Source organism: Mytilus edulis, chromosome 4 (assembly GCF_963676685.1).
Source record: "Mytilus edulis chromosome 4, xbMytEdul2.2, whole genome shotgun sequence".
NCBI lineage: Eukaryota > Metazoa > Mollusca > Bivalvia > Mytilida > Mytilidae > Mytilus > Mytilus edulis.
Genome location: NC_092347.1, coordinates 96,098,073 through 96,112,422, shown reverse-complemented (window position 1 = coordinate 96,112,422; position 14,350 = coordinate 96,098,073). Strand labels below are relative to the sequence as shown.

The following is a 14,350-nucleotide window of genomic DNA, read 5'->3' as shown; positions in this document are numbered from 1 at the left end:
ACTTAATTTATATGAAAATACGTATACAATGTGCATATTTGAAAACAAAATATTTTTATTAACTCAACAATAATTGATCATTTCTGACACATTTGCGTGTTATTGCACTTTGCTACAGACTTATTGACATGGTGCACAAATTCAAAAGGTAAGGTTATATAATTCTGAAATACAGTGTTCCTTTATTTGATATTTGGTACGAAGAACCCGGATGACCAGGAACATACATAACATATCCTGATGTCTGCAGTGAATGTCTGTGATGATTTGGTTTAACATGGATTGAATGCCTATGGTATTGTGGATTGACATGGATTGAATGGTTGTGTGGATTGACATGCATTGAATGTCTAACTGCATTTTGATTTGTTTTATCACGTGTTCTTTCACTGGCGTCTGACAGAAATACCCGCCTTTTCACTTGTGCGTTGAATGACACTCTCTTAGGGTTGATTTTAGAGTTATTTTTTCCTAGTTTACTGCCACAGTCAATACAAGAGTCTGAATCGTCACTAGAATTTTCAAAATTTGATATGTTAACACTTTGAGTTTCTGTACAAATAGAACATCTTGAATCGAAAGTGTCTAAACTACTGCTATCCGAAGTACTTTCTTTGCGAAGAATTCCGTTTAACCTAGAACTCTTTGATACTGTTGGTGAGGAGGTACTTATCTCTGGCTTTGACGAAAACACATTCTTTAGGAAAGACATGACTACCTGAAATTAATACAGATAATTAATAAACTATATGGATGACATGATGTTCGTACTATGTAGTAATGTATTACATTAACCTGTGTGAGCTTTAGAAAGAGAGATAGGCGAATCTCGTATACATACGTACATCGGGGTATGCGCAAAACTGTTAATCTGTTATTGCAGAATAAAATCGTCCACATACACGTGTGTTGACTTTGAGTAGGTCTCTTAGTGACTAATGTCATAGCCATTAGCCACTAGATCCCTACACAGGCAAAATTTGCTCACGTGAATTTCACATAAATCTCGCATGAAATTCACGTGAAAAATTGCACGTGAGATTCACCTCAAACGAGCTTATACATGAAACTCACGTGCAAATTTTCATGTGAATTTCAAATGAATAGAGATTCACAGGATTCTCACGTGAATTCTTTCACATGAATTCATGTGAAATTTTCCAAAACATAATTGGTATTTTTCATGATTTTAATAAATTTGAAAATTAAGATTTTGTTTGAATTACTTTAATTTATAAATTCATGTGAATCTCAGTTGAACAAAACTCATGTGATTTTTATGTAAAATCACATGAGTTAAAATCACATGAAATTCATGGGAAACTCACATAAACTGATTTCACGTGGGTTTCCTGTATAAGCTCGTTTGAGGTGAATTTTACGTGAGATTCACACATGAATGTAATTTCACGTGAAATTGATGTGAGTGAAACTTGCCTGTGTAGTTCGCAAACACTAAAGTTTATAGAAAATTAAAATTGAGAGGTTAATTATATGAAACATTTTTTTTATTAATCAGGGGCCGGTTTCACGAAGCTATCCTAAGACATGTCATAAGACATATCTTAGGACATGTCTTATGATCCTCTTATGACTATCCTACGACATATCTCAGACCTCGTCTCGAAGCTGTCTTAGGATCATCTTAGCTAAGACATCCTTAACCTGTCGCAAGTTCTATAAATTTTCAAATATAAATATGATCTACGGAAAAAATTCATGTAAATGTAGTATGTCTTACCATAAATTATTCTAAACGTATTGATTAATATAATGACATAATTTGCAAAATAAATATAAAAAAATAAAAGTAATTTATATATAAATTATCTTTAAACAATACATCAATATAAATATGAAATTTTCAATGCAAAATTAAGAAAAAAGAATATAAAATTATGACATTGTTTTGGTACAAGTGAGTTGAATTCAATTTCGACATTATTGGTTATAAAAGGTTAAGAGATAAAATCGTGCAATTTTTATATCAATACATCAAATTTTCATTGTTGACAAATCCTGATAATCCGTCAATGTATATATGTTTTAAGCAGGAACAGGAGAATAGATAATTAGATAATAATACGATATTTTTTTTCAAAATTGATATAAAAAATGAGTGTATTTTTTATTAATAAACGTATAACTATCCTAAGACCATCATAAGACACCTCTCGCGTTGTCCTAACTTTATGACCAACTTAAAGAGATGTCCTAATTTAGGACCGCTTTATGAAACCCACTTAGGACTAAGATATGTCGTAAGATCATCCTAAGACATGTCTTAGTCCTAAGACAGCTTCGTGAAACTGGGCCCAGGTTTTCAAGCATTGCTTTTCAACGTGACGATATATGTATGTCAGTAATGTCACTTGTAGAAGAAGTGCATTATAAAAATGTACTAAGGACGATATGCGCCAATATTTCTGAAATAACGTTAACCCTATCTATATATTAATACTACATAATTTTATAGTTCGACAGTTTGCTAAATCTTGTATTCTATTTCATCTTTTTTATTGAGGTCTTTATATAAAGATGAATATAAAAGTTTCCTAGATGTTCGAAAGGATTATTAAATTATCTAAGATTTCGGAAAAATTTAAAAGAAATTCTACCATTTTTATATTTAATTGTCATGATGTTCCGTGGTATCTTGAAGAATTTGTGTTTTGAAAACTAATCGAATTCTAGAAAGATTTTTACAGTAAGTCTTATGATATAAATCCTCGATTTCAATCATGATTGCATATTTTATGTCTTGTCTATATTTTCCATTTTGTTATGCCGATAGACTTAAAATGTTATGTCATCAATATAGTATACATGTAATACAATGTAACTCGCATTGACAATTATTTATATCAAATGAATAATTGAAATAATAATAATGGTTATTGTACCATGAGACATAGGTTTGTATAGTAAGATTTACTAAACAAATCCCTGCATGAGATAATAATATGTAAATACATGTAAATTCCTTAAGAAAGAAAAAAACATATATATATATATAAAATATATATGTAATTTCTTACCTTTTTATACTGTTTGTTTTTCCTTGCAGAATATTTTCTCCGTTTTATTAAATTTCTGTTCGTCAAACTCTCATGCTGGACACCTCGAATGTGAAGTTATGTCGAATGTTGTCAATGGTCCGATATTTTGTCAATGGTCAAAACATAGCTTTATTTATTAATCCCTATGATTACGTAACGTTACGATCTCAAACAAATCCAGCAATAATTAATTTCTACAGTTTGATTCAGACATTGTCTGTTTAACAAAAGGTAACAATTGAATCGTTTACGCCATTTTTATGTAATTATACCCTTTAATTGAAAGTCTTTTGTAGTAACACAAAGGCTTGTCGTGTTATATATTTTTATAAAAGATTAAGCAAAGGCCAACAGACAAACATAAGAGATTTGGGCATTTAATCAAGTATAAAACATATCCATAATATGTAATAAATGAAACATATCTCAATGTGACAAAAGTAGCGGTTTTATATTGTTTGGTGTGACCTTAGAGGGATAACTGTCACTTTACAATACAGCTAATTGGCGTAAAGAGGTTGCTAAATAAAGCATGAGTACAATTTGTAGAAAGAGATTATAATATAAGGAATCTATTGGCGCTTGTATTTAAGTTTGTTTCATATATAACAGAAAACTATTGGCAGTTTGTAGTTAAGTATTATAAGAATTGGCTTTTCCGTAAATATGTCTTATTCATTGAACTTTTTAAAGAATTCAATTCTATTTTCGAATCAGATATTAATTAAAATAAAATAAATATCAACTTTAAATGGAACCGATTTAAAACGGACACAAAAATTTGAAATATTTCTTAAGATTATCCGAGCCTATAAAAACTTTTAAAGTTCCAATTGTTGTTAATCAAATTCACTTTAAATAGTATAATATTAGATATAAAGTGTTAGCGAAAGATAATTTCAAATAATTCATGGGTATCTAATGGTAACATTGATTCTAGCTATAATTGCGTAAATCCATTTCGTTTTAACCTAGTTGAGTTCTATCAATATTGTCCAAATACATCAAAACTGTAACATAACTTCTCAGGGGAGTTATTGCCCTCAAATAATAAAAAAAATAATCTCTCCCTGTTAAGCTTATTATCTTGGAAACTATAATGAAAAGAGAGAGACTATAACATGCGTTGAAAAGTGATCAGCAAGACAACTTCTACAAATAATGTAGTATGGTGGAAATTGTCAGTCTACTCCTTATTAGAGTAGTTGCCCTTTAAAGGTGATTTTTACCGTGTTTTTGTTGTTGTTGTTATTTTCCTTAAATTATAAAATCTTTAATAGATAAACAGACACATTACCAGTCAGACACATTACCGGTCAGACTCATTACCGGTATATGGCTCGAAAACATATCAGCAAGACAAGATCTACTCAATCACAAGTTCAATTTTTGTCGGTATAAAATTAAGAATGGAAATGGTGAATGTGTCAAAAAGACAACAACCCGACCATAGAAAAACAACAGCAGAAGGTCACCAACAGGTCTTCAATGTAGCGAGAAATTCCCGCACCCGGAGGCGTCCTTCAGCTGGCCCCTAAACAAATATATACTAGTTCAGTGATAATGAACGCCATACTAAACTCCATAATGTACACAAGAAACTAAAATCAAAATAATACAAGACTAACAAAGGCCAGAGAATCCTGACTTGGGACATGCGCAAAAATGCGGCGGGGTTAAACATGTTTATGAGATCTCAACCCTCCCCCTATACCTCTAGCCAATGTAGAAAAGTAAACGCATAAAATAACAACAGACTACTAGCAATTAACTGACATGCCAGCACAGACTTCAATTAAACTGATTGAAAGATTATGATTTCATCATATGAATATCAGGCACAATCCCTCCCTTTAGGGGTTTAGTATCATACCATCATAACATTTATGAGAAGAACATAACCCGTGTCATGCCAACAACTGTTTTTTTTAATAAATGTGTTTAGTTCCGTTGCAAAGACCCTATATAAGTGAATCAATATTAACGCCAAAATATGCAATCTTTAATGACCTGACAACAGTATCGTAACTATATCTCTTCCTAATAAGTCTATTTAAAGGTTTTGTTAGTTTTTGAGGTGAATACTGACTATTTTGTGCTTTATAAAGAATATTTCCATAAACAAATTGGTATAGTTTGTAGGCTGTCACTCTTTGATATAATTGATTTACCTTTAATGATAATTTTATGAACCCTCGTTTGTGTTTTGAATAAAAACTGAAGAAGATAGAGGGAAATTAAAGAGAATAAATGATCTGTAATACAAGATCAACAAAACATATATTTCTGTCATGAATTATTGTTTCGCCTATGATGGAGAGAGTTCTAGATGTCAAATATGAGGGGGGATAGGAGCGGTCCTGATCCCGAAATCCCGCGCTTAAAAACACGAAATACCGAGGTCCCGAATTGAAATAAAGTAAATCCCGACGTCCCGAAATCCGAAAAATAATAATTCCCGGATCCCGAAAGGGTCAATTCCGAAATCCGGAGCTTAAAACACCCGATCCCGGAGTCCCGATAAAGGTCCTATCCCTCCTTAAATATGAACATTAGTGACACCAATTCTTTGAAAGAGCTCATTTTTTTTTTATACCTCTTACTTTGTAAAAGGAGACAATTAAATACAAATCCATTGTGAAAATGATTGGAATAGTAAAGGCTATTCCCAGGTGAAAATAGGTTAAAGGGGCATTAGATGTCAAATTCATGTTAAACAAACAAAATGTATATCAAAATTACATAACATCGGAAATTCAAAACAATCATAAATGCATGGAGTCGAAAACATTAACATTTCGTGTGTATTTTTTTTTTACCTAGTCCTCATCTAATTAACATGGAGATGACCTCCGAAGACTGCCGACGGTCATAAAACCCGATATAAACATACATATAAACATAAACAGATTGTGACCATCTAAAATATAGGTCTGTTTGATTTCATGTTGTCAGTGAATATGTTTGTCATCGTTTTGTACAAGAATGTTTTTTTTTGTAGATTGAATCAGTCGACCAAATGGTCATCCTTGTTTCACTTTTAATATTGACATTCTTTTCCTTTTAGCTTACATTCGTAATACAAAGGAAGCACAGGTTGTCCCATTGCATAAGAAAAATAGTCAGCTAGAGGCAGGCAACTACAGACCTGTTATCATACTACCGGTGGTGTCAAATTTCTTCGAAAGGGCCATATACCAGCAACTTAAAGAATATTTTAGTAAGATTTTCCATCCTTCTTTGTCAGCTTTTAGACCTGGATTTGGCTGTAATACAGCACTTTTAACAGTCATTGAGGACTGGAAAAAAGCAGTCGACAAAAATTTATATTTTGCGGCTGTTCTTATGGACCTTTCGAAGGCCTTTGACTGCCTACCCCATAACTTACTGTTATTAAAGTTGAAGGCATATGGCCTGTCAAATGAGGCACGTAAATTGTGTGTGCTACAATTATGTACATGTATGTCTTAATATTGTATGTGTTGTTATTGTTATTAATGTCGGCAAAACGCTCTACAGAGCTTATGTTTGTAGTATTTCATGTAACCCGACTTACAATAAGTTTTCTTATCTTATCTTATCTATATATATATACATCTCTGATCATCTCTGTCCAGCTAAGGGGTTAAATCAAAGGTCACATGAATACGGATTCAACTCATGGTGAGATCGAATTATTCACTTGCAAATACACAATTCATCAGCGATATTTCAATCTTATTTTGACAAAATTACACCAAGTAGGCTTCTAAAAGCAAATAATTATTTCACTGAATCATTTTCTTTGAGGAATGAACAAAACAAATCATAACTGGCTATCTATATCTCGTAGCTCAGTATAATTAATGCCTCTTTAAAAGATTTCATTAGGAATTCAGAAAAAAAAAGGGGGGGGGAAACAACAAAAATATTTCGAAAAATGAGGTTCCATTACTCAACTGCCGTATGCAGCAGTTTAAAATCTCCAATAGTCGAGCCAATAGTATAGATCAGTATAACGTCAGTCAGTATAGAGAAGGTGCTGCGCGGATTATAGGTCACACTCGTACCGGTACGTGAATTTTTTAACATACGTTAAACTACTTCCGGAACTTCTAACAATGCAAGAAAAGTTCATAAAAAAGAATACAGAAATGGCTTCATGGTATAAAAACGTAACACAGTAAAGTCATACCCAAGTAGCACATATTTTTTTTAGCCCAGTTTGTCACAAGTTCAAAGTTTAAGAGAGTCAACTTTCGGTAAAAAGCTCTAGACTACAGATTTCAGAATTAAAAAAAAAAAAAAAAAATAATAATAATAATAATTAATAAATACTTTATTTAAAGAGGGTAAAATCAGTTAGTACGATACTAATATCCCCTGATGCCCTCTGAATATAATATGATTATATATGTACATATTTGAGAGTTAGTGTGGAACCATAGCTCTTATGGGCATTTGAATGTTTTTGTTTTTGCTGGTGATCTAGCACTCATTTTGTGTTGGGTGGGCATTGGGTGCAATCAACAGTTTTTTTCTATGACGTCATATTTTGAGGGACCATGTATAAGTGACCCTTAGTGGTGGACTGATTAATAAAGATACCTGTATAAAACTAGATATCACTGGAATCAGAATGATCTCTAGTTTATAATGGAATAAAAAAAAAGTGTACTTTTAATAGTATAAAAAAGTTTTATCCAGAGAAACTGGGAAAAACATTGCCTAATTTAAGCTTAAAAAACCTGAAATCAGGTCATGTGCACACCCCTGAAGACATGATACCTGCACATTTTTCATAATCAAAGTTGTATGAATTTCATAGATTTTTACCTGGTCTTTCAAAAAATTTATGCTTCAGGCTATGTTCGCCTGCTCCAAAAAGAGCTACAGTGGCTGCAAATAAGTTTTGAATTTTCACTGCCAAAAAAACAGACTGTTTACAGTGTTGTCTCCCCTCAAAACATGAATATTTAATCTAATTTTTAAAATTATTTTAATCATTCAACCTGTTTTAATTGAAGTTAATTAACATATCTTTACAACCAAATACAAAAAACATGATACTTTTTCACCAATTATGTTGATAAAAAGGGACTTCCCTCCATGTCTATTTTTAGTTGGGGAATAACCCCTAGTTTTTTATACGAAACTGTTTATAGCACCCATTGCCCATGTGAACATTTTTGTAAATAAGTTGGAGACACATCTCTATTAATCAGAATCAAGAGTGTATACAGATTGTAGTGTTCCCTTGCAGCTCTTGAGGGATGCTTTGAATAATGGAAGGATCTAGTTATATAAATTTGTGCACCAAAATATCATTTTTAATAATAATGATCAATAATAAGTGTCAAACTAAAATGACAAAATGAATGATGTAGATGATACCTGTGAAGAGGATGACATATTTAAAATTTTATTTTCATTGTATAGATGACTTTCAATTCAATGCACTTTCCCATAAATTACCTGTCACACACTTTTGCTATTATCTTACATTTAAGAACTTTTATGAAGTTGTTTATGCAGATTCTGAAACTTAATTATGAAAAACATGAACTGAACAGGAACAGGGTGTTAAATTTTGTATGTGTTCATTTATGCTGACTTGAAATAAAATTTACTAACTTACTTCCAATCTTGTTTGACCCTGAGACTACTATAACACTATGTGTTATAGTAGTCTCAGTTTGACCATATGAATTTTAAATTCTGATAAAATAAAATAGAGAATGGAAATGGTGAATCTGTCAAAGAGACAACAACTCGACCAAAGAGTAAAAAACAACTAAAGGCCACCAATGGGTCTTCAACAAAGTAAGAAAAACCTGCACCCAGAGGAAGACCTCCGCTGGCCCCTAAACAAAAATGTGCACTAGTACTAATTCAGTGAAAATAGAAGTCATACAAAACTCTCAAACAGATAAATGATCTAAAACTAAAAAATACATACTTCACCTATTGCATATTTTTATCTTTAGAACAAAAGGCTTCATGTCAAATGTACATGTATGTAAATATCCAAAACCAACCATTCTGCTTCTCAGAAAGATCTATAGAAAGATTCTGAATGACAAAGATTCTGAATGACAAAGATTCTGAATGACAAAGATTCTGAATGACAAAGATTCTGAATGACAAAGTTTATAAGAAAAAACACCAAAACAGGCCAATATATTGCATTGCAATCTTAAATCATTACCATGATTTCTAATTATATAAAGTTCAATGATGTACATGTACAAAAAAAATGTACATGGTGACATACATTGTATGTACAAATGTTTGGTACTTTTGTATATTGTTAATTTGTGTACATAAGACATTTTTAAGTTCTATCACTTTTTATAGTTTTGAAGATGAAATCAAAACACTAGATTGCTGTAAACTTTTCAAAAACCAGCAACAAAAAATATTCTAACAGGTATTTTTTCTGGCTCCATGACTTTTCAATATATTGATGTAAAATTTTATTTTTTGTTGTATTTATTCTTTATTTTAGAAGATTCTTTTGTTTGCTTAAAATAGATTTCAAACATTACTAAAAACTTCTAAAAATGAGAAGTTAATTTAAGAGAAGGAATATGTCAGAACATTGAAAAATAATGAGAGTGCTGTATGACATATATCAATAAATGATATATGGCCAACAATTACAGTTGCACATCTTTTGAACTACATGTCTCTGATAAATGTACAATGTATGATTGGCAAATTATCAATCTTTAAACATGTATCATTTATTAATCTTCAACAGTAGTTTACCGCTGTTCTAAATTAATAAATCGATTAAGAAAAAAACAAATCCTGGTTACAAACTAAAACTGAGGGAAACATCAAATAAAATATCCAAAACATTTATTATAGATGATCAATTTGGAACAGACTGAGACTTAAAAATTCATTATTGACATTGAATCTTATCTTTTTAAAGCAGAAATACATTGGAATTAAGTAAACCAAATTTTCATTTCGAAAAAAGAATAATGTGTAAGTTTTCCATGCCTCACTGAAATCAAATAAATGTATACTAATTGAAATTGACAATTGAATGTTATTAATTAGCTGCTTCTTTATTTTATAGATCATGATGTTAAGAAGATGTTGCAGTTATCTGACATGTCTGACCATTAACATGATTAATGAGTCAATAATGGATTAAACACAGCATAATGAAAGTAAAAGTCACACAAAATAAATATACAATGACCTACACTAGGATTTAGTGAATCCCTTCTGAAAAGGACTAAAAATATCAGCAATATAATTAGAAAATGAATCAATAGAAAATTATGATAAGAAATCTGACTACATGTATTTGCAACTGGATAAACTTTAAAACTTTCTCAACAAAAAAGAACACTAAAAAACATATTGGATTTTGACCATTCTTGACACAGACAGTTGAGAACACGATACTTATCTCCTATAGAACAGGTATATTTCAAAACAATTCATTTCCTGAACCTTCTCGTCAGACAATTACACTTTAAAACTGGCTAAATCCTGAGTATTCAAATGATTCACAAGTTTCCGCGACAACAGAATTGTATACAGATTCTGAAAAGTCAGCAAAATTATCTTATAGTTAATCAGACTTAGATTAATATTCAGTCATGGATTGCAACCCTGAAATAAATGACATACATGTACATGTAGCTGAAAATTCAGTCAAAGAAATGGCAAACCATGCAATATCGAATAGTAATATTGAAAAGAATGATGAAAGTGTAGTATCAAATGAAATGGTAGAAAAACATTTGAATGAAATGATGAAAAGATCACAAGAGATTTATACAGGTGAAGGTCAATTTACAACTATAGAAAGAATGGAATTCCCCTTGCAGAAAGACCAATCCAGTAAAGAAATAACAGAAGATAGTGCAACTAACAAAACTGTGTTGCCTAACCAACAGAATGTAATCCTCGTCAAGATACCAACTCAATATTTGGAGTATATTTGTCAGTTCTGTAGTAAAGATTTCTCAAGTAAGAGCAGTCTGAAAGAACATTTGATAATACACAGTGGAGAACAGCCATTTTCTTGTGATATTTGTGACAAAAAGTTTAACAAGAAGGGGAATCTGATGAGACATCACAATACACATGGCGGGGAGAAGAAACACACGTGTGGTATTTGTGGGAAAAGTTTTAATCATGCTTGTACATTAAAAGATCACATGAAACGTCATACTGGGGAGAAACCGCATGAATGTGAAATTTGTAAACGACAGTTTTCCGAGAAATGTAATCTGAAAAAACACATGGTTCTACATTCTGGTATAAAACCCTACTCCTGTGATTATTGTGATAAACCATTCTTTGATGCAGGAAATCTGGCCAAACATATTCTAATTCACACTGGTCAGCGACCCTATCAGTGTGATCTCTGTGGTAAGAAGTTTAGGTACGGAAACACATTAAAGAGACATCAGAGAATCCACACAGGAGAGGCGCCATTTCCCTGTCCCGTGTGTAATAAAGCTTTCTTTTCTAACGGAGAACTACACAACCATTCAGTTATACATACAGGTGTGAAACGTTTTAAGTGTGAGGTGTGTAGTAAATGTTTTAGTCGTAATCATCACTTACACCAGCACATGAAAAAACACACTGGTGAGAAGCCATATGCATGTGATGTGTGTGGTAGTAGATTCGTTCAGACTTCAGGTTTCCGGAAGCACATGCGGACATTTCATCCATCAGTACCAACTGAATGGCAACATCTGCCAGACTCAAATCGTACATCAGATGACTTTGTTCAACCCAATTCTAATGTGTCTAAGAAAGAAACTAAATATACTTGTGAAATATGTGGCGTCAAATTTGTACATGGTGCAACTTACCAAAAGCATTCCCTTATTTATCATGAGAAATCTATACCCAAAACATGGTCACGCGCACCAAGATTAAAAAAGGTTAAAAGCAATGTTAAACATGTTAAAACTACAGCAGATGATGAATTAACAGAAAGTATTAAAGAATTGATTCAAAAGAATGAACAATTTCTGATAAAAACTGAACCCCCTTAAATTTACATTTCAGAAAATAACTTTATTTTCTTTTAATTAACCTGCAATTCAACTAGTCAAATACATGATATAATAATATCTTTTGTAATAATATTTTTTTTTCACTATCTAGAATATTAAAAAATAGAAAGTGAAGGTGCTTATCCATTGTTACCAGCCTTTATAGATTAGTATATATACAAATGTTACATGTATATATATAAAAAATTTAAATGAAATAAAATGGTGAAGTTAAATAGGATCAAAATTGTCTTTACAATTGAACAACTATTTTTCAGATTTACATATAAAGTAGTACATGTACTCTGGTGTAATTTAAGGTGAAAAAGTCAATGCAAATTTATCATTTTATCATAATATATATATTTTAAATGTTCTTAATTACATTATATTAGTTCCTTAAAAGCTGTAAATGAGTAAATGATAATTATTGAAATCATTTGTTTTCAAATACTTTATAGCTTAGTAAGTTAGAATTGACTGTGGAAGTAAACATTATAAAATGATTTTAGAAATAGAAAGTCAGTGTTATGTGCAATTGTTTTTTAAAAATCCTTATAAACATTGTATTTGTAGGTGATGTTGAGTATACGTTAGTGTTTGTTTACACCACCTACACAGTGTACATTTATACACCACCTACACAGTGTACATTTATACAAAATCTACACAATATACATTTATACACCATCTACACAGTGTACATTTATACAAAATCTACACAATATACATTTATACACCATCTACACAGTGTACATTTATACAAAATCTACACAATATACATTTATACACCACCTACACAGTGTACATTTATACAAAATCTACACAATATACATTTATACACCACCTACACAGTGTACATTTATACAAAATCTACACAATATACATTTATACACCACCTACACAGTGTACATTTATACAAAATCTACACAATATACATTTATACACCACCTACACAGTGTACATTTATACAAAATCTACACAATATACATTTATACACCACCTACACAGTGTACATTTATACAAAATCTACACAATATACATTTATACACCATCTACACAGTGTACATTTATACAAAATCTACACAATATACATTTATACACCATCTACACAGTGTACATTTATACACAATCTACACTGTGTACATTTATACACCATCTACACAGTGTACATTTATACACAATCTACACTGTGTACATTTATTCACCATCTACACTGTGTACATTTATACACAATCTACACAGTGTACATTTATACACCATCTACACTGTGTACATTTATACACAATCTACACTGTGTACATTTATACACAATCTACACAGTGTACATTTATACACAATCTACACTGTGTACATTTATACACAATCTACACAGTGTACATTTATACACAATCAACACTGTGTACATGTCTTTGATCATGTGGATTTGACAATAGTCATGATAGTAGTACAGTATAAAACTATGATTGCCAATGAGACAACTAAATACTGTCCACCAGAGTTTAATTGACATTGATACATATATAAGCAATTTTTATAGGTACTGAAATGAGTTCAACAATGAGAAAAAAACTATAATAGCATGAAAAATATGAAACACATCAAACATGTAACTAACAACTTATTTAAAACAATACAATTTACGTAGGAAAAAAAACAGGACAGAGTCCGACAGACATGAACCAACTGTACTACAGGCTTCAGGCTCAGGACAGCCACATATAACGTTGTGCCAGGATTAAACATATTTGTGAGTGATCAACCCTCCCCTAACATGGGACAGTGGTGTTACATGTACATCAAAACATAAGAACGAACTATAAAAAACTATAAAAATCAGCTGCAAATTGCTCCAAAAACAACTTGCATAAAACAATGGAGACAATGCACAGGTATAGGAGGTAACTGGAAGATTCCCAAAGATAGTTCAAAGCCAATTACAACTTAAAATAATCATGTTCTCCCCAACAAAATGTCAGTGTTTACATATTGAAGGCTGGATAAACAGTGGTAATGTCTTTGAGCAAGTTCAGTGGACATAAATTTACAACCTATATGTTAGTCGTTGAATTTGCCATGTTTTGGTATTGATCATGTTGATTAATTGTACAGTGTGCACTTGTATGTCATTGATTTGACATGCAGTTTGTAAACATGTATGTCATTGGATGGATATGCAGTCTAATGTCTTGAATACATATGTAGTGTTCTATCTTAAGGTAGCACAATATAAAGATTTTTCATCCCCAATCAGACATCTTTAAACTGATGTAA

The 14,350-nt window shown here is 31.4% G+C and overlaps 1 protein-coding gene and 1 long non-coding RNA gene across 2 annotated transcripts; one reads left to right on the top strand and one right to left on the bottom strand.

The window, feature by feature from the left end:
- Positions 1-37: 37 nt before the first annotated feature.
- On the bottom strand, positions 38-3,168 carry LOC139521131 (uncharacterized). The gene is made up of 2 exons (XR_011664010.1): positions 3,039-3,168; positions 38-718 (listed from the first exon to the last, which is right to left on the bottom strand). It is a non-coding gene; the product is annotated as an uncharacterized lncRNA (long non-coding RNA).
- A 3,957-nt stretch (positions 3,169-7,125) lies between these two features.
- LOC139521130 (zinc finger protein 16-like) lies at positions 7,126-12,614 on the top strand. The gene is made up of 2 exons (XM_071314434.1): positions 7,126-7,203; positions 10,129-12,614. Exon 2 carries the CDS (start codon positions 10,661-10,663, stop codon positions 12,074-12,076), a length of 1,416 nt encoding a protein of 471 aa, XP_071170535.1. The 5' UTR covers positions 7,126-7,203; positions 10,129-10,660; the 3' UTR covers positions 12,077-12,614.
- Positions 12,615-14,350: the final 1,736 nt, after the last annotated feature.

What these genes read in the sequence shown, in the direction of transcription:
- LOC139521130 (XM_071314434.1), top strand. Translation starts at nt 10,661, where the DNA reads ATGGATTGCAACCCTGAAATAAATGACATACATGTACATGTAGCTGAA.